The sequence below is a fragment of the Prionailurus bengalensis genome, chromosome B4 (assembly GCF_016509475.1).
Source record: "Prionailurus bengalensis isolate Pbe53 chromosome B4, Fcat_Pben_1.1_paternal_pri, whole genome shotgun sequence".
Classification (NCBI taxonomy): Eukaryota; Metazoa; Chordata; class Mammalia; order Carnivora; family Felidae; genus Prionailurus; species Prionailurus bengalensis.
The window spans coordinates 63,797,649-63,819,791 of NC_057358.1; the positions used below are offsets into that span (position 1 = coordinate 63,797,649).

A 22,143-nucleotide genomic window follows, 5' to 3' on the forward strand; every position below is an offset into this window, starting at 1 on the left:
GAAAAAGCATGGGAAATACTCTGATACAAAAAGAACCAGGGGCGCCTGGCTGGCTCAGTTGGAGGAGCATGCACATCTTGATCTCTTGGTCATGAGTTTGAGCCCCATGTTGGGTGTAGAGATTACTCAAATAAATAAAACTTAAACAGCAAACAAACAAAAAGAACGAAATACCTACTTGCAAGAAAAATCCTATAGAAAGGACTAATGTAAGTATGTAGTAATTTGGAAAGTATAGATGACTTAAAAGTTAAGTGCCCAACCATTTTCTAAATCAATATGGCAAAATCTGTTAAGGCTGAAGACAAGTATACCCCAGAACCCAGCAGTACCAACTGCAAGTGTCCATTATACATAGAGTTACTCTTGTATATGTGCCCAAGGAAATAACTTATAAATGTGCTCATTTTAATATTATTTGTAATAGTAAAGAAGTGAGTAATGAATAAACAAATGGTGGTTTATTAATGGGACAGAAAAAAGAGTTAAAATGAAAAATATCTCCTTGTATTAATAGGCATAAATCTCAAACAGAATGTTAGTTCAGAAACTTTGGAAACCTGTATGGTTGTGTTTTTTAAAGCCAAATGTGTACTTTCTATATCTAGCAATTCCATTCCTAGGTGTTTACCCAAGAAAAATGAAAATGTATGTCTACACAAAGATTTGTATGCAAATCTTCATAGCAGTATTCATAACAGTCCAAAATTAGAACAACCCAAATATCCCTCAAATGGTGAATATCCGAACAAACTGTGTCATATCCACACTATGGAATACTACTCAGCAAAATGAATAAATAAAAGGAATGAAATATTAATACATGCAACAACATGGATGAATCTCAAAAACATTATGCTAAGTGAAGGAAGTAAAATAAAAAGGTAAAAAACAAAGAACAGTATTTCATGACTCCATTTATATAAAATTCTAGAAAAGGCAAAACTATGATGACAAAGTAAATCACTGGTTGCCTGGGGATGGAGGCATGGCAGGGAACGATTGCAAAGGGATGGGAGAAAACTTTTTTAGGATGTTTTATATATAATTGTGGTGGTTACAAGGCTGTGTAACAATTACCAAAATTCATCAAACTTCATTACACTTAAAATGGGTAAATTTTATTGTATGCAAATTATACTTTAATAAAGCTTGAAAAATTAAACAATTTTGAATAAAAAAGCAAATTGTAATAGAACACATATATTATGAAGCTATCATTTGAAAATTTATAACATAAGACAATACTCTATCTTGTTTATAGATCTATATCTATATGTTTCTATCCATATATAGATAAAGTATGCAAACACACAAGGATAAATACACAGGCATCTTTAGAATAGTGGTTACTTCTGCAGGAAGAAAGGGAGAATGAATGTCATGGGAACTTTACAGGTAACATATAATTTTTAACAAGGAACTGAAGTAAGTGCAGAACATGTTAAAATTCAAGGAGTGTCTGGGTGGCTCAGTCGGTTAAGCATCCAGCTCTTGATTTTAGCCCAGGTCATGATCTCATGGTTCATGGGATCGATCCCCACGTCGGGCTCTGTGCTGACAGCATGAAGCCTGCTTGGGATTCTCCTCTCCCTCTCTCTCTGCCCCTCCCCTGCTCATGCTCTCTCTTTCAAAATAAATAAATAAATTAAAAAAAAAAAGAAAACGTTAAAATTCAAGTGTTTGGTCCACAGGTTTATGTTAATATTACTTTCTATACTTTTTCATATGTTTGAAATATTATATACCCCTTGTTTGATGTTTTAATTTGGAATCCTTCTGCATTGGTGGTGGGAACATAAAATAGTACAGCCACTATGAAAGTAGTATGACAGTTCCTTAAAAAAATTAAACATAGCATTACCATATAATCCAGCTATTTCACTTCTAGGTAAATGCCCAAAGAATTGAAAGCAAAGACTCGAACATATTTTTGTATACCTATGCTCATAGCAGCAGTATTCACAATAGTGAAAAGGTAGAAACAAATATTGATAGGTGAATGGATAAACGAAATGTTTATGTACTTATATATACACACCCATAAGCATGCATATATAAACATATTCATATATAAGCATGCACATGTTTCTGCATATATATATGAATATACCATATATCTACAATGAAATATTATTCAGTCTTAAAAGGAACGAAATTCTGATATGTGCAACAACAGAGATAAACCTTGCAAACATTGTGCTAAATGAAATAAGTCAGACACAAAAGGACACATATTGTATGATCCACTTATATATGAGTTATCTGGAATAGGCAATTCATCGAGACAGAAAGTAGAATAGAGATAGTTAGAGGCTGGGGGTAAGGGGTAATAGGGAATTACTATTTTAATGGGTAACGAGTTTCAGTGTAGGATGAGGAAAAATATCTGGGAATGGATAGTGGTGTTGGCAGCACAATAATGTGAATGTGCTTAATTCCACTGAGCTGTACACTAAAAATGGTTAAAGTGGTAAAGTCTGCATTGTGTATATTTGACCACAGCAAAAAATATTTTAAGAATTTTGGAAGTAAGGGGGCACCCTGGTGGCTCAGTCGGATGACTGCCTGACTCTGGATTTCCGCTCAGGTCATGATCTCACAGTTTGTGAGTTTGAGCCCCGCATTGGGCTCTGCGCTGACAGTGCAGAGCCTGCTTGGGATTCTCTCTCTCCCTCTGTCTCTCTCTGCCCCTCCCTCACTCATGCTGTCTCTCTTTCTAAACAAACAAACAAACAAACAAACAAACTTAAAAAAAAGAATTTTGGAAGTAAGGTTATATAATGGTTGACACATTTATTTATGGCATTAATATTTTTTCCTTCCAAAAAATTGATATTAAGTTGGTGTGCATACTCTAATCAATCATATCGTGTAAGTAAAGGAAACCTGCGTATACCGAAAACTCATAAAATTGAGGAAAAAAGCATTTTCTGTTATAAACTGGCAAAGGTAGCCTATGATATAAATTGGCAAAAGATACGGACAAAGAAATACAATTTGAGAACAGATGGAAGGAATAGCGCTCCACCCAGGTACCATTTAAAATACATTAAGGCATTTAAGAAAAAAAAAAGATTCAATGTTGCAAACTGGGGTCTTGGCAAAATTGTGAATTCACAACATAACCTTTATAGGAAACAATCTTACAATATGAATTTAGGAGCATTAAAATATCCATACCTATTGACCCACTGATTCCATTTTTTGGAGTTTGTTACAGCAATGGAAGAAAAAATTTGTAAGCCCCAACATATGACTATTTCTAACAGTTAAAAACTGGAAATAATCTGGATTACCAATAACAGAAAAAGTGATTAAAGTAAGGAATGATACATTGTATGAACAGATTTTGTTCTCTGATACACCAATGCCTAGAACATAGCAAGTGCTTAATAAATAATTGTTGAATAAATGAAATTTTACAGGAAAAAAACTTTTAACCATGAAGACTGTAGAAACTTACAAAATGACTGTAATATAAAGTTAATATGATAACATTTATTGAGGTACTATCATGTGCCTGGAACTGCAGTAATACATAGGGATAAAATGATGATAAAATGATGAACAAAATGGTCTCTGCCCACTGGGAACTTAAATCAACAGAAATTTCAAACACAATCATGACATTCAATAAATGTTGTCACATAAGTTTGTATAACTGTTTTTCAGTCTTTAGGAAAGGTTGTTAGACTTTTTTCTTTCTTTCTTTTTCTTTCTTTCTTTTTCTTTCTTTCTTTCTTTCTTTCTCTCTCTCTTTCTTTCTTTCTTTCTTTCTTTCTTTCTTTCTTTCTTTCTTTCTTTCAATTAAGTAAGCTCTATTCCCAATGTGGGGCTTGAACTCATAACACTAAGATCAAGAGTTGCATACTCTACTGACTGAGCCAGCCAGGTACCTGAAGTCCTTAGAGTTTTAATCAAATTTCTTGTCTTTATTTCTTTTTTAAAGCTTATATATTTATTTTAAGAGAGAGAGAGAGAGAGTGAGCATGAGCAGGAGAGAGGCAGAGAGAGAGAGGGAGAAAGAGAATCCTAAGAAGGCGCCATGCTATCAGCCCACAGCCCAATGCTGGGCTCAATCCCACAAACCATGAGATCATGACCTGAGCTGAAATCAAGGGCAGGATGGATGCCCAACTGACTGAGCCACCCAGGCATCCCCAAATTTATTTTCAAGTTATAAACAATGCAGTAACATTGATAATATAATTTCCAGGAAGAGAACATATAAAAAGCAAGAGATTAAAACAGAGCATGTGATAAAAGGTAGGAATACATATTGCCCACAAGAGAAAAATCAGTAAAAAAGATGAAAAAGTTTGTGTTTCAGTGAGCCAGAAATTGTGGTCACAAAAATACTAGATGCTATCAGACAAAAGTCAAAGTGTATTTACTTTAAGGAAGGACTTAAGTTCTTCTTTAAAAAATTAAAAAAAAAATTTTTTTTAATGTTTATTTTTGAGAGAGAGAGAGAGAGAGAGAGAGAGAGAGAGAGAGAGAGAGAGTGTGTGAGCAGGGGAGGAACAGAGAGAGAGGGAGACACAGAATCCGAAGCAGGCTCCAGGCTCTGAGCTGTCACACCAGAGCCCGACTCAGAGCTCGAACTCATGAACTGCAAGATCATGACCTGAGCCAAAGTTGGATGCTTAACCGACTAAGACACCTAGGTGCCCCTTCTTTAAAAAAATTTTTTTAATGTTTATTCATTCTTAAGAGATAGAGAGAGACAGAGTGTGAGTCGGGGTGAGGCAGAGAGAGAGGGAGACCCAGAATCTGAAGTGGGTTCGAGGCTCTGAGCTGTCAGCACAGAGCCCAATGTGAGGCTTGAACCATGAGATTATGACCTGAGTTGAAGTCAGAGGCTTAACCGACTGAGCCACCCAGGTGACCCAACTTCTAATAAAGTTTAGAAATATTTCCATTGAAATATTTTGGCACTTAAAGAAATAAGATTTGTAAGTTTGAAAATATGAAAAATTGAATGATATGGCAGTATAATTGCCAACACTTATTGGTTCCTGAATCTCTTCCTAAGTCTGCTTAGGTTGGTGCTCCTAGTTTTGTAACACTGAAGTAAATATGCCGGTATGTTTCCTATCACTGCATAACATCTAATTTCCTGGTAGTTTTATTTGGGAAGGGTAAACTGTGTTAACTGTTTGGGAACTTTATCAAAAATGATGATGGGAGCTCCTGGGTAGCTCAGTTGGTTGAGTGTTGACTCTTGATTGTGGCTCAGGTCATGATCCCAGGGTCATGGGATCAAGCCCTGCATCAGGCTCTGTGCTGAGTGTAGAGCCTGACTGAGATTCTCTCTCTCTCCCTCTCTCTCTCCCTCCCCGCCCCCCTCTATCCCCTCCCCTGCTCATGCTCTCTCTCTCTCAACTTAAAAAAAATTATGATGAGTATAGGATAATGTTGTTGTAAGAATTAGATAACCTAATGAATATAAGGCAACAGTATGTAATATATAGTAAGTGCTCAACAAATGTTAGTATTTCAAACAGTAAACATTATGGCAGAGTTTATTACCCCTACAGTTAGGATGCAATTTGGAATATTGGAACTTGGTATAAGAAATACGGTAATTTGTTAATCAAAGGATTTGTAAAAATATATATGCTATATGTATGTATATATACACATACACATGCAAACACACATACATACAAGCAGCATGCAGATATAAAAACAAAAAAAATTATCTCAGGGCAATAACTCAAGGAGAAATATTTGGGCAAAAACATGGCACTGCTATTCTGATAGTTAGTATTAACATTTATAATTCATTTACAGCCTGTTTACTTCCAAAAAACATTTGATGTGGCTTATTAATATAAAGCACATCTATATTAAATAAGACTTAAAAAACCCCAATATAAACTGGGAAAGGCGGAAATCAAAATCCTGGGATAAAAGGCTTCTTAATATATTTAGAAACAGGTTATAGGTGCCACATCAGTCACTGAATGGAAGGGCTGCACACTAATTTAGGATTTTTTTAATAGCTGTACAATGCAGCTGTTGGGGAGGAAACCTTTTTCTCTATTCTATTATGTTCTATCTTTGGGAGCTTGTGAATTAAACTGACAAAGACAGACTAGCAAGAGAAAAGACAAAGTTTATTCACACACTAGCTCACAAAGAAAGTGGCTCAAAGAAATGGCTATGATTTTGAGTTTATATATCATCTTAACAGGAGAAAGGGAGGGGGAGATAGGACACTTAGAGAAAAACAGATGACTTTTAGGGAAAACGAAATGGGCCTTTAGAGAGTAAAGGAGGTATGACAGTCTTGTGATAATGTTTGTTTATGTAATTTCTCATTTGATTCCTCCAGTGATGGAAGCAATCTTCCTGGTATTGGGTAGTCTTCCTTGAAAGGGGTTCGAGGCAGTTGAGTGCTTTTGGAAGTCTCTGTTTTTAGGCAGATGGTGTGTGTGTGTGTGTGTGTGTGTGTGTGTGTGTGTGTGTTTCAGACAAAGCCTCTTTTTGCATTTGTAGATTTTTTTAAAGTTTATTTACTTTGAGAGAAAGTGAGAGAGCAAGCTGGGGAGGGTTAGAGAGAGAGAGAGAGAGAGAGAGAGAGAGAGAATCACAAGCAGGCTCCACACCGCGAGCACAGAGCCTGATGTGAGGCTCGAACTCACTAACCATGAGATCACAACCTGAACCGAAATCTAGAGCCGGATGCTTAACTGACTAAGCCACCCAGGTGCCTGCATCTGTTGATTTTTAAACATCGTTACTCAAAATAAGTTTTATGTGACTGGCATATTCTGAATCCCTTCATGTATATTAAGAAAATAGAATAGTAAGGGACTAAGTAGTCCTGGCAATGAAGATTCTAAAGAATGTAATTTTTACACTGACAAACTTTCATAATCTTTACCCATAATAAGATTATCCTTAAATGTGTTAGAAACTAAAACTTATGGAAAATGAGACCTTTTGTTAGAAGCAGAATGGGTTTTTATTTGAAGCATGCTTTATCTAACTTTACTGTTTTTCTTCACTCTGGAAATAAAGAGGTGGAGGCAAAAACCCAAAGCAAACCCAATCAAAATAATGCCATGGAAACACCTAATTTATAAGGCATTGGTTGTTTGCTACATTCAAAAAATAATTTCTGACGATAATATAAAGAATTTAGTCAGCACCAACTTCATAGATATTTAAAAATTACCTCTAATTTCTTGGCACAAGGTCCATTAACAAGCGCAACCACCCCATCATCTGACACCTAAGCAAAGAGAAAAAGCAACACAGCACACAAATGGGAAAGATGGAACTAAAATTTTCTAAATATTATTAATCATTTATGTATAGTTTTATCGCCTTCCATTTAGCAAACATGTGTTTTAGCCACACTTATCTTTTTCACCCTTACTTAAAATAATTGAGGGAAATGTGCCAAATTATATTGCAATTATATAAACAGTGAAGCATGAGGTAGTCAACAAATTCAACAACAACCAAAAGAATTAATTATGCTTTTCTGATGAGTCATGGAAGTTCACTGGGCAAACACATACAGTCTCTATATAGTAAGTCTGTATTTCATTTACCTGCGTAGCTGAGAAATCAACACACTGCAAAAATGGGCAGTTTTCTCCTAATGCATGTAAGGACACATCAGTAATACCTAAACAGCCACCTAAATCAATTATCTTTAGTAGCCGGCAGTTACGTGCAAGAGCAAGGACTCCTTCATCAGTGAGATTGCAGCATCTTTTCAAAGAAGCTTCATGCAGGTATGAACAGGAGGAAGCCACTGCTTTTATTCCTGAGGGGAAACATAATTATGTATCAATGAGCTATATATGCATATATATGAGAAATGTGACTGATTTTCATTTTAGCAGTCACCAGTATTGATGTATCCAACTGTATGTTAGCCTTTTGCAAAGTAGTCCGTCTGTGAGGATATACTTATTTTCCAGTGATGCTGCCGTTATTAAAACTCTTTTGGAAAGTTTCAGGAATTCTCTACATAGTCTGTAGTATATCATTCAGAATATCTGTAATGAATGGCAAGGCTTTATTGTTGACAAGTAGATCTGCCTTTAGGAAACAGCCAAAAGTTATTCAGAACCAAATTAGGCAATTAAATAGTAGATAAATCTTTTTGTTAAAAGTTTTAAAGTAATAAAGTTAATTTTCTTGTGGACTCTGAAGGGAAATCAAAAGTTAAATTGCCCCAATGTCTTAGGTAATAGTTTTCATTGTTATCCTTAGGAATCATACATATGTTTCTGCACTCTCTCTTCCCCCCTTTGACTCTTAAATCCAATTAAACTGATGTAAATGCACATTGGAGACTGGTACATGATAATGAGCCACATAAATAAGAGAGTACTTTGGGAATCTTGGGCCCTTTCATCATGCACACACATTACAACAGTGTTACAAGATAGCTTTATGGGCAAAATACACAAAAGGGAAGATGGTAAATTCATATGTAGGTCATTTTTACTGTTCTCTGTATCTTAAAACTTCGATTTTTTATTTTTTTTTTACCCCCCAAAAGAACTTTTATTTTATTTATCAGTGTCCAGCATGAAAGTTCTTTTTAGTGAGTTACTATTCGTGTAAACATTTAAAAAACTTAAGCTTCTTTGTAATATTATAGGTAGCCTAACTTGCTAACCAAGATGACTGCAAAATATAGCCAACTACTCACAAAACTTTCCAGAAACCTAGCTAGACAAATCAGTCCCTCTTTTTTTTTTTAATTTAATTTATTTTTAAAATTTACATTCAAGTTAGTTAGCATATAGTGCAACAATGATTTCAGGAATAGATTCCTTAATGCCCCTTCCCCCTCCCACAACCCCTCTAGTAACCCTCTGTTTGTTCTCCATATTTAAGCGTCTCTTATGTTTTTATCCCCTCCCTGTTTTTATATTATTTTTGCTTCCCTTCCCTTATGTTCATCTGTTCTGTGTCTTAAAGTCCTCATATGAATGAAGTCATGTGATATTTGTTTTTCTCTAATTTTGCTTAGCGTAATACCCTCTAGCTCCATCCACATAGCTGTGAATGGCAAGATTTCATTCTTTTTGATTGCTGAGTAATACCATTGTGTGTGTGTGTGTGTGTATGTGTATATATATACCATTGGTATATGGTATAATGGTATATATACCATTATATATATATACATATATATATGTATATATATACCATTGTGTGTGTGTATGTGTATATACATATACATATACATATACATATATATGTATATATATATATCTCACATCTTCTTTATCCATTCATCCATCGATAGTCTCTCTTTCTTATATTGAAAGGAAAGGTTAAAATTCTATATTGATAGAAAAAAAGGGCAAAAACTCTGTAATTCATGCAATAGTGACACTGAAAAATGCAGTCTGACTGGCTATTAAAAACTATGCATTGTAGGGGATGAAAAGTACAGCGTAGGGAATATAGTTGATGGTATTGTAATGGTCTTGCATGGTGACAGAGGGAAGCAACACTTGTGGTGAGCTTTGCATAATGTACAGGCTTGTCTAATCACTAAGTTTGTACCACTGAAACTATTGTAACATTGTATGTCAACCCTACTCCAATAAAAAATTTTTCTTAATCAAAAGACATAAAAACAAAAAATAAACTATGCATTGTACAGACTGATAGCAGACTGCTTAGTAACCTTACTCTGATGATGATTTAACTTTCTGTTGTAATTTTGCATCAAGAAAGCCTTAAAGTATGAACTGGTCATTTCTTATTCTATTGTACCAGGAAAAATATTTAAAATACAGAGGTGTCCATCCATGTTTATTTTAAATATGTTTAAATTGCAAGTAGTGACTTAGTGTATTCTTAACTTTCAGCAAAGATTATAAGCAGGAACTCTAATTTGGATTCTTTCGCTTGGTTTGAATATTAAACATTTTTTTTAATGTTTATTTATTTTTGAGAGAGAGAGAGTGTGTGTGTGTGTGTATACACACACACACACACATATATGTATATTATGTGTGTGTATATATATATATATATATATATATATATATATGAGTGGGGGAGGGGCAGAGAGCAAGGGAGACACAGAATCTGAAACAAGGTCCAGGCCCTGAGCTGCCAACACAGAGCCCAACATGGGGCTCGAATCCATGAGCCGTGAGATCATGACCCGAGCTGAAGTCAGACATATAACTGACTGAGCCACCCAGGCACTTTTAGTTTGAATATTTTTATTGATAAATACAGTTTCTGTTTCTTTGATGTCTTTGTACTCACTTTTGACACATTTACTACCCCTTCTTCCCGTTCTTTGTTCCAAAATTATACTAGATGAGGAATAGTAGTCTACCAATTTATTCAGTGTTAACAAACAGACCTTTTGAAGTTATGGAAATTCTGTTTTCTTTTGAGGAACTTAAATTTAATTTCTTCAGCTTTCTGCAGTTGCACAGGTGCAGGAGAGCAGTATCTGAAATATCACAGCTCCGTAGATCTAGAGTTTGGACTTCAGGATGTAAAATCTATAAAAAATACATGATTTAAAAATTAATTTTTCCTATGAATATAAATGTTTATTCCATATTCAGTGTTTTGGTGGTCCCATCAGATAAATGGTGGATGGAAAATGTAGCAAAGAATACAAAGACATATCTGTGTGGAGACACATATGTAAGGCAGGAAAAATACAAGCCCACTTCTAACTGGAGGTGCAGCTTCTAGCATCCCCAAAGTCTTTGCTGGGACCTGAGAAGCAGGATCGAGGTGGTGGCACGTGCTTATCTTTTTTCAGTAGATCTTGACTATTATTAGAGATCCTGGCTACATGCCTCTGCTCAGCAGGTATGAGTCTTTAATCACTTAGACACTGAATGGTTATAGGATATGAATATTACTTATCTACAACATTTACCTCCTTCATTCTTATTGGGAGCTAGTACAAGCAGACCCAGTATTTCTGAATGTTTACTTGAAAGCAACAAATATAGCAAATCAATTTCAAAGGGTTTTGAGCTCTTTTCTTGGGCGTTCTTTTTACTTTATTTTTCCCAAAGTAGAACTAACTTTACTTTTCTGAATGTAAAAGTAATGTATTATTACTGAAAAGATTTAGACAATATAGACAAATTATAAAAATAAGAAGAGTACTAAGTACATTATATACATGATGCCATTTAGTATTCTCTCTTTCTCAAACACATAAACACTCCTGAGAGATTCGTCATTACCATATTATAAAGGAGGGAACTGAGGCATCCAGAGCTTAAATAGTAACACAAAGTACACAGCAAAAAAGAAGCAGAGCTAAGATTGAAAACCAGGTCTTTCCAATTCCAAAGGCTATGATTTTATCCACTATAACTAAAATTACCCATCATACCAATGCCCAGAGAAAAGCATTTTAGTTTTGGTGTTTTTTGACTTAAAAAAAAAAAAAAAAAAACAACTTTGAAGAAAAATGGGATCAGATTATATATAAGATGAGCACTTTTTACAAAAACAACTTATTGTGGTTGCATACGATTCCATTTTATGAATGCACCATAATGTATTAAATGCATCCTACACTGACAAACACTTCAGTTGAACATTTAGGCTGAGTTAGGAGGCAATATAGTATAGTGATTAAGAACATGTCCTCTGGAGGCAGACTGCCTGAGTTTGAACCCTTTGAGTGTGATCCAATTCTGGTTTGTGTGTGTATGTGTGTGTGTGTGTGTGTGTGTGTGTGTGAGAGTGTGTGTGTATGCACCTCAATACCCTCTTTATTAAAATTGGTAGGATATTTTGTGACAAATAAAGGTGTCTCGCTTATGTGTTATATGTAACTGTCAACTATTATGATAAATGGTATTATGATGAGCATACCTGTGTACTTTCCTGATTATTATTTCTTGGGATTCATGTCAGAAGTAAATGGTAAGTGCAGATGCTAAATAACCCTATTGTGGTAATCATTTTGCAATATGTAAGTGTATCAAATCATCACATTATGCTGTAGGCTGTAAACCTACACAATGTTACATGTCAATCATATCTCAATAAAACTGGAAAAAATACTAGGACTAACATTTTTGAGTCCACAGTAAGTACATTTTTAGGACTTTTGATAGTTAATGCCACACTGTCCTCCTAAAAGGTTTTTATAAATTTACACTCCCATCAACAGGAGACAAAGTGACTGTTGCCCACACTATTGTCAACACTGGGTATTATTATTTTTTAAGTCTCTGGCAATGCCAAACTGAAAGACAAACTGTGACTTTTATTACTAATGAGGTTAAATATACTTTTATACACTGATAGTGATTTATATTTTTTCCTTTGAGTATTTCCTGATTCTTCTGTTTTAGTATTTGTTTTGATTTTTCTTATTGGTTTGTTATCAAGATAACAAACCTATAGAATTACATGTGTATTGCAAATATTTTTCCTAGTTTGTTACTTGACTTTGTTTCTTTTTCTTCTTGCAGTAAGAAATTTCATATTATTATGTAATCAAATCCATCAATAGTTTTCTTCTTGGTTTCTAACTTTGCTGTCATGTTTAGAAAGGCCTCCTCCATCTAACTATAAAAAGATTTAGGAAATATTTCAAAAAGAGCCATCCAATGATGCATTCAACTTTGCAACAGATGTTAGATCTGGCTTTTTGAATAATTTCATAAACAGGACTCCATTTTATAGGACAGGGATTTGAGAGAGAGCACTAAATAAAGCATACTTCTGTTTTTTCTCTATCTCATTCACCCCTTAGCCCTTTCCTATTCAGGTAAAATGAAGTTTAAATGAATATTAAGGATGGTCATAAAATGAACATTTAAGCCACTCCAATATAAGCTAAAGGGTTAGAACAAAATGGGGATAGTGGGGAAATGAGGAAAAGCATCAATTTTCTGTAGTTTCATAATGTTTCTTCTGTAAGCCATACACAAACTATATATATCCACAGAACCACTGGCAGTAAGAACCTGGGGATATTATTCTACCTCCATTGAGTCAAGCAGACTGCAACACTAAAATGTCTACGTTCCAGTGCAAGCTAACATGAAGAAATCAAAGCATTACAGGTACCTCAGGCTGTTAAAAGAAACACTAATGGCACATGTAAGTGCAATTACAAAGAGAGGTCACAGGGACAGTCATGTGCTGGAGTGCTATCACCACAGTTTGTTCCCTTTTGATTCCGGGCTTTGGGCAGAATGTGTACTAAAGTCAGCAGTTGGTAGTTAGAACCAGAGTTTCTATAGTAGACTAGTCTAGTCTAGACTAGAGTCTCCGAAGACAGTGATGATGGCTGCAAACCCATTTTATAGTTAAGGGCACTGACACTCAGTGTTAGAGAGTGGCAAAGCTAGGATTTCAAATCTGGTTGGAGGCCTTTACTATACTTATTGCCTTATAGAATAGCCAATTTTAGCTTAGCTGTAAGGAGGGAGAGTGAGCATTAGTTAGCAGGAGGGAGGTATCCAGAAGAATGAGTTTAGAGGAGTGGCTTTTAACTGCTGATTGTTAGCCATGAGTGGATAAAATCAACGTAGTGGACTCTGATCAACATTTTTGTAAATTGAAATAAGACATAATAGAACAAAATAGAAAATATTCAAGTGTACTGAACACAGTATGTTACATGTAAATGTGGTTTGTGTACCAGAGGCATAATAGAATATATATTTCTTACTGTGGGTTTGTTTTTTTTTTTGCCATTTGTGTATTCACCCTGCATTTTAATTTTTTCCAGCCTTATTGAGCTATAATAGTTCAAAAAGCTTAAAACTTTTAAAAAATGTAGAGATCAAGGGTGCTGGTATGATGAAGACAAGGGAAGCAGATGAAAGAATGGTGGGAGAAGATTTTTAAGTAACTATTACACATAAACATTTGGTTATATGCAGAGAAAAAAAGAACCCCAATGTTTTATTATATTTTGAAATTATTACTAAACCTAAAAAAAAAAACATTATTACTAACCTACTATATGCCATTGCTCTAAAAATCTGAAACCATATCTAAACAGTAAAATATAATATGCTTGCTTTACAAATATACATACTCTTACCTCACTTATATTTGAATCTGTTATCTGCCCCTGGGTACTCATTATTTTAATCAGTCTGTCTTTTATGTTTGGAGGCAAAGGCTTAATATCTGTGATATATCTGGAAATATTCTTCATGAAGCACCAAAGGCATCTGAAATACAAAACAATATAGTAAATTACATGGTACCTATACTGATTCCTAATATTTGATGCTGTTTGTTAGCACTTAGTCCTTTCATAAATAGGGTGTACATTTAATATAAATATTTGCAACATAAGCTTGGTAAGATTTAAAAGCCTAGCATGTACTCAGTTGTGGACCAGAGACTCTTCCCTCACATTTTTTTTCTCAGCATACCTCATTTACTAAAATGCATTCTAAATGTCAAAAAAAGTTTTTCCTAAGTCCTAAGTTTTTCTCTAATTCCTAAGACATACCTAACATTTCTGTTACATATTCCTAAATAAACAGTGAGCTAGGGCCTGTTAATTGACAAGTTTTATCTATTCATGCAGCAAACTTTTCATGATTTTTCTTAAAAATTATTTGTGTAATGAAATCATGAAAGAACTATGACCATGAAGACTGCACAAATAGTACAAATCATGGAGATAACAACCAGGGTTGTATATGCCTAGAGTAGGGTTATCAGAGCAGGCAATAACCAAGACCCATATGACCAACATATCTCATATGTGGCCTGAAATTCCAACTATCTGAGAACCTCATACTTTAAACAAACAAATAAATATAAACCTTACTTAAATTTCTGACTACAAATATCCCCACATATATATAATTTTACATTCATGAATTTCCCTCTCTGATCCTTTCCCCTTCCTTCCTCCCACTAATATCTAGTGTATGATCTTTCTTATTTTTTTCTATGCTTTTACACACACACATACACACACACAAACATACACACATACACATTTAAAGGGTTGTGGGGGGTGGGTGATCATTGTTTCCTAAAATGGCATCACTGTGTACTCTTTTCTATACCCTCTTTAACTCAATAATATCTTACAAAATTCTTCAAAGCATCAAGTATAGTTCTAATGCTCCTTTCATGGCTATATAACATTTCACAGTGTGGATGATTTATTTAGTCATTCTCCTATATATGATATTCCACTGCTTCTAGGACATGTTAACATATGCTGTCAGATTGTTTCCTAGAAAGTCTATAACACTTCATATTTATTATATCTACCCTATTTCTCTAAATCCCTCAGGCAATAGGTTTATTTTACTTAATTTTTCATTTTCATTATCTCCATTTCCCAATCACATCCTCCATCATCCAGGAATCTAATGTCTAGTATGTACCCTTTTGATGTATGTGTCCTTTTAACATGCTTGTATTTCTAATTTATATATGTGGTATTTGTCATAGATTTATCTAGTTTTTCACTCACCACTGCTTTAAAAGTCTACCTACTCTTGAATGTTGGAAAATCTTATGTGTGAAAAGTGGTACATTATTACTTTAATTTGCATTTCTCTATTTACTATAAATTTGACATCTTTTCATGAACCTATTGGCTATCTGGATAGCCTATTTCTCTAAATTGTCTATTCATATCCTTTGCCTATTTTACTATTTTTTGACTTAAATTTGTAAGAGTTGTTTTTGTGGCCAAATATATGACTGAATTTGTATTTGCTCTATAAACATTTAGAGAATGTATGTTCTCTAAGAGATGTAATGTTCTCTCCATTATGCATGTTTGTCTAACTATATCTCTCCATGTATGTATATGTGTATGCACACAAATATATTATGTGGACATATATGATTGTTTATGGATAGTATTAATTCTTCTATGTTCTTTTTTTTATGTTTATTTTTATTTTTAAGACAGAGAGAAACAGAGCATGAGTGGGGGAGGAGCAGAGAGAGAGGTAGACACAAAATCTGAAGCAGGCTGCAGGCTCTGAGCTGTCAGCACGGAGCCCGATGTGAGGCTGAAACCCGCAAACCATGAGATCATGACCTGAGCCGAGCATGATGCCTAACCAACTGAGCCACCCAGCCGCCCCAACTCATCTATGTTCTTATTTTTTCTACTAAATTTGTAGAATTCTTAATTTACAATACAGTGCTTGTATTTTGAAATCAAGTTACTTTCATTTCTTTTTTTGGGGGGGGATATTTTATTTTATTTATTTATTTTGTAATTTACATCCAAGTTAGTTAGCATATAGTACAATAACTATTTCAGGAGTAGAATCCAGTGATTAATCCCCTATGAAGTTACTTTCATTTCTACTAGTTTTTGCTTTTTGTACATTACTGTTTTATAATGAAAAAATTTAAATACATAAAAATAAAATAGAATGATATAAAATCCTTGCATCATAAATCTAGAATTTTAAAATTTATTATTTATCATATTGTGTCAAATATCTTTAAGACATAAAACATTTCAGATAAAATTAAAGCCTCCTTTGTACACCTACATAGGTTTACTCTCTTTATTGCCCTTGGTAGAGGCAACCACAACCATGAAGTGTTTTTTTTTTAAACAGCTTTTAAAACAGTTTCTGTCCATGATTTTATTATATTTTTACTACTAAAGTATATGTGTGTAAATAACAGAGTATTGTTTTCTATAATTGTAAAATGTAGTATATTAAATTTCCTACCATGGCTGAATGTGTCAATTGTCTTTGTATGTGACGACATTCCTTTTAATAAGACTTTGGTGTTAGTTGCAAATTCATGATCATTATTTCTTCTTGTAGAATATTCCTTTCCTCAGTAAGTAATTTCTCTATCCACATTAATGTTTTTCACATTAGATTGTATTCAGTCTGGTTTTAACGTTGTTCTACCATTTTTCTTTGGCTTCTTTGGCTAACATGTTTACAAGATTCATCTGCATTGTTGCAGGTAGCTATAGTTGATGTAAAAAAATTGTTTCTTAAAGTTTATTCATTTTTGAGACACAGAGAGAGACAGAGCATGAGCGGGGAAGGGGCAGAGACAGGGAGACACAGAATCTCAAACAGGCTCCAGGCTCTGAGCTGTCAGCACAGAGCCCGACGTGGGGCTCGAACTCATGGACTGTGAGATCATGACCCGAGCTGAAGTTGGACACTCAACTGACTGAGCCACCCAGGTGTCCCAAGTTGATTTTAATTTTGAGTTTGTTCAAGTCCATTTTCTTTTTTTTTTTTAATTTTTTTTTCAACATTTTTATTTATTTTTGGGACAGAGAGAGACAGAGCATGAACGGGGGAGGGGCAGAGAGAGAGGGAGACACAGAATCGGAAACAGGCTCCAGGCTCCGAGCCATCAGCCCAGAGCCTGACGCGGGGCTCGAACTCACGGACCGCGAGATTGTGACCTGGCTGAAGTCGGATGCTTAACCGACTGCGCCACCCAGGCGCCCCTCCCTTTTCAATACTGTATAATATTCCATTGTTTGAACAATTTGTCTTTTCTATTGTCAGTGAACATTTGGGTGGTTTATAATTTACTATTATAAATTATATTCATATGAATGCTCTTGGACAGGTCTTTTGGTGCACGTGTGCCTGTTTTAATCAAGTACATGTCTACAAGTGGAATTGCTGGCTCATAGGTATGCATATGTTTAGCTTCATGCTAAACAGTCTTCGGAAGTGATTGTACTAATTCCTATCTTCAATTAGTGAAAGTTCCTGGAATCCATATCCTTGTCAGCATGGCATTATCAGTCTTTTTAATTGTAGCCAATTTATGAATATATGGCAGCAATGCAATGTGACTTTAAATTGCAACCCCTTATTGGGGCGCCTGGGTGGCTCAGTGGGTTGAGCATCCAACTTTGGCTCAAGTCATGATCTCGCAGTCTGAGTTCGAGCCCTGCGTTGGGCTCTGTGCTGACAGCTCAGAGCCTGGGGTTTGCTTTGGATTCTGTGTCTCCCTCTCTCTCTGCCCCTCCCCTGCTCATGCTCTCTCTCTCTCTCTCTGTCAAAAATAAATAAAAAAACATTAAAAAAAATTGCAACCCCTTATTATGAATTAATTTGAGCATATTTTCATTTCTTTATTGTTCATTTGAATAGTCTCTTGTGGAGTATCTGTTCAAGTAGCCTGCCCAGTTTTCTTTTGGGTCTACGTTTTACTTACTGACATGTAGGAGTTCCTCTTCTATTCTGGACATGAGCTTTCTGTTGGTTATATATGTGGCAATTATATTCTCCCATTCTGTGGACCGCCTTTTCACTCTCTTTCCCAAGTCTTATGTTGAAGTATAGTCTAATGTTTTCTTTATGGCAAGTTTCTTTTGCATTCTGTTTATGAACTCTTTCACTGTCCTAAGTTCATGAAGCTAATCTGCTATGCTTTCTTCTAGGAAAAATTAACTAAATGTGTTGTTTTTATCTTTCACTTAAAAAAATTTTATTTTTATTTTTATTTTTATTTTTATTTTTTTTTCAACGTTTATTTATTTTTTGGGACAGAGAGAGACAGAGCATGAACGGGGGAGGGGCAGAGAGAGAGGGAGACACAGAATCGGAAGCAGGCTCCAGGCTCTGAGCCATCAGCCCAGAGCCTGACGCGGGGCTCGAACTCACAGACCGCGAGATCGTGACCTGGCTGAGGTCAGACGCTTAACCGACTGCGCCACCCAGGCGCCCCTAAAAAAATTTTTTTTAATTAAATAATCTCTGTGCCCAATGTGGGGCTTGAACTCACAACCCTGAGATCATGCTCTGCTGAATGAGCCAGCCAGGCACCCCGGCTTTTCACTTTTTGACTTAAAAACTACCTGGAATTGAATTTTGCAGTTGTCAAGAACTATGCAGAGTCTGAGAATTTCCCCCACTTACAAGCCTGCAAGTTAGCCTACTACCATGTCATGAATGCTAGCAGAAGATAGATTCCTGAGTCAAAGAAAAAGGACTTTATTACACATGACAAGAGCAGTAGTCAGAGCTTCACATTTATGCTGGCTCTTCATGCCCCCTAAATCCTACTGTGTAATATAGGTAGGGCCCAGATGAATGCTTGAGAAAAACAATGAGCTTGGGTGATTCACAACTTTTATGGTAAACTGAAGCAAGTTTGCTTTTTTTTTTTTTTTTGGAAGGAGACAGTACTTGCTGCAAAAACACATTTGAGAAATGCCCTAGGTAAAGAGTAGTCAAAGCCTTACATTCTTGGCATAACCAGTAGGTTCATGGCAGATTGCCTCTCCCAACATCCACCCAACATGTTCTTGGCTGAACTCAAATATTTATGTAAGTACACCACTCAGTCAGCTACTCTAATTTGACCAACAAAGGGAGAAACCAAATCTGTTCAATTTGTCTCTTAAAGCATTTAATTAAGGCTACTATCAATAGTATTCTACATAGTAAGATAAGGCCAATCTGCAGTAATGACCTCAACAGTGGCCCCCCAGAGTCCCAGACTCAGCTAACTGTGAATAAGTATGGAGGGGGGGAGGAGGACTAGTCAGTCTCATTTAGACAGACAGGATGTAGTCCAATATATCAGCTATTATGAAACATGAAAAGGAATTTAGATTGTTATTCAATCTGAGGATTCCTTAATGCCCTTTACCCATTTAGCCCATCCCCCCTCCCACGACCCCTCCAGCAACCCTCTGTTCTCTATATTTAAGAGTCTCTTATGTTTTGTCCCCCTCCCTGTTTTTTATTTTTTTATTTTTGCTTCCCTTCCCTTACGTCCATCTGTTTTGTATCTTAAAGTCCTCATATGAGTGAAGTCATATGACATTTGTCTTTCTCAGACTGACTAATTTAGCTTAGCATGATACCCTCTAGTTCCATCCATGTAGTTGCAAATGACAAGATTTCATTCTTTTTGATTGCTGAGTAATACTCCATGGTGTGTGTGTGTGTGTGTGTGTGTGTGTGTGTGTGTGTGTGTGTGTGTATATATATATATATATATATATATATATATATATATATATATCACATCTTCTTTACCCATTCTCCATCGATGGACATTTGGGCTCTTTCCATATTTTGGCTATTGTCGATAGAGCTGCTATAAACATTGGGGCACATGTGCCCCTTCAAAACAGCACACCTGTATCCCTTGGATAAATGCCTAGCAGTGAAATTGCTGGGTTGTAGGGTAGCTCTATTTTTAGGTTTTTGAGGAACCTCCATACTGTTTTCCAGAGTGGCTGCACCAGTTTGCCTTCCTACCAGCAATGCAAAAGAGATCCTCTTTCTTTGCATCCTCACCAATATCTGTTGTTGCCTGAGTTGTTAATGTTAGCCATTCTGACAGGTGTAAGGTGGTATCTCATTGTGGTTTTGATTTGTATTTCCCTGATGATGAGTGAGGTTGAGCATGTTTTCATATGTTGGTTGGCCATCTGGATGTCTTCTTTGAAGAAGTGTCTATTCATGTCTTTTGCCCATTTCTTCACTGGATTATTTGTTTTTTGGGTGTTGAGTTTGATAAGTTCTTTATAGATTTTGGATACTAACCCTTTATCTGATATGTCATTTGCAAATATCTTCTCCCATTCCGTTGGTTGCCTTTTAGTTTGTTGTTTTTGCTTATTGTTTCCTTTGCTGTCAGTTTTTTATTTTGAAGAGGTCCCAATAGTTCATTTTTGCTTTTGTTTCCCTTGCTTCTGGAGACATGTTGAGTAAGAAGTTGGCCAAGATCAAAGAGGTTTTTGCCTGCTTTCTCCTTGAGGATTTTGATGGCTTCCTGTCTTACATTTAGGTCTTTCATCCATTTTGAGTTTATTTTTGTGTATGGTGTGAGAAAGTAGTCCAGGTTCATTCTTCTGCATGTCACTGTCTGGTTTTCCCAGCACCACTTGAAGAGACTGTCTTATTCCATTGGATATTCTTTCCTGCTTTGTCAAAGATTAGTTGGCCATACGTTTGTGGGTCCATTTCTGGGTTCTCTATTCTGTTCCATTGACCTGAGTGTCTATTTTTGTGCCAATACCATACTGCCTTGATGATTACAGCTTTGTAATACAGTGTGAAGTCTGGGATTGTGATGCCTCCAGCTTTGGTTTTCTTTTTCAAGATTGCTTTGGCTATTTGGGGTCTTTTCTGGTTCCATACAAACTTTAGGATTGTTTGTTCTACCTCTGTGAAGAATGCTGGTGTTATTTTGATAGGGATTGCTTGTTTTTTTTTTTTTTTTAAGATTTTATTTTTAAGTAATCTCTACACCATCGTGGGTAGAGAATTTAGTCCTGAGACTGAGAGTCCTGTGCCCTACTGAATGAGCTAGGCATCCCCACATTTTGTTTATTGATTCATTGGTGATAGACATTTTGTTGTTTCCACTTTTTGGCTATTGTGAATACTGCTACTATGAATATATGTGTATAAGTACTTGTTTGAGTACCTAGTTTCAGTACTATTAGGTATGTATCTAGGAGTGGAAGCTGGGTAATATGGTAATTCTATGTTTAACTTCTTGAGGAACTGCCAAGTAGTTTTCTCCTTTACTTCTTAATATGACTTCCCTTAGTTCTTTGAACACATTTATAATACTTTCTCTGAAGCTCTCACTAAGTCCAACACCTGGGTCCTCTCAAAGGCAGTTTCTTTTGCCTATTTTTTTTCTCTGTGTATGGGTCACAGTTTCTGTTTCTTTGTCTTGCAATTTTTTTTTTTTTTAAACAGCATAGTCTAGATACTATAATACAGTAACTCTGGATATTGATGCCACAGATTTGTGATTATTTACTTGTTTGTTTAGTGACATGACTGGACTAAGGCTATTTTCCTGACTGTATGCAACCTCTGATTTGTTCCTTAGTGGGCACGGCTTGGACGTAAGCATTGTTACCCTGGGATGTGAGCGGTTGTAGTAGGGGTCTCTTTGACTATCTCTTTCTCTGATTATTTTGTTAAGTCTGTATTAGTATCACACCCGCTGTCAGCCTTCACTCATTACAGATCGATTGCTCTAATGTTTTCAACAATGCGTGGGGTATAAATTCCTCCATAATGTCATCCAATTCATTTTGGACTCCTTTGTAGTATTAGTTTCAGGGGTCAGTGTTTAAGGCTTGTTCTCACCCCAGGCAGGCTCTTGTTATATGTTCCTTTCCCCGGTTCTCTCTGGTAAACTTCCTGGCCTATGCTTTAGCTTGCA

At 35.6% G+C, this 22,143-nt stretch overlaps 1 protein-coding gene across 2 annotated transcripts in view; it reads right to left on the reverse strand.

The window, feature by feature from the left end:
- AMN1 (antagonist of mitotic exit network 1 homolog) overlaps nt 1–22,143 on the reverse strand; it is a 53,046-nt gene that overhangs the window by 15,613 nt on the left and 15,290 nt on the right. For both annotated transcript variants that reach the window (XM_043562905.1, XM_043562906.1), the window contains exons 2-5: nt 14,051–14,183; nt 10,370–10,514; nt 7,572–7,789; nt 7,190–7,246 (exon numbers count right to left, since the gene is read on the reverse strand). In XM_043562905.1, coding sequence (XP_043418840.1) covers nt 7,190–7,246; nt 7,572–7,789; nt 10,370–10,514; nt 14,051–14,183 — 553 coding nt within the window. The remainder of the gene's footprint in view (nt 1–7,189; nt 7,247–7,571; nt 7,790–10,369; nt 10,515–14,050; nt 14,184–22,143) is intronic.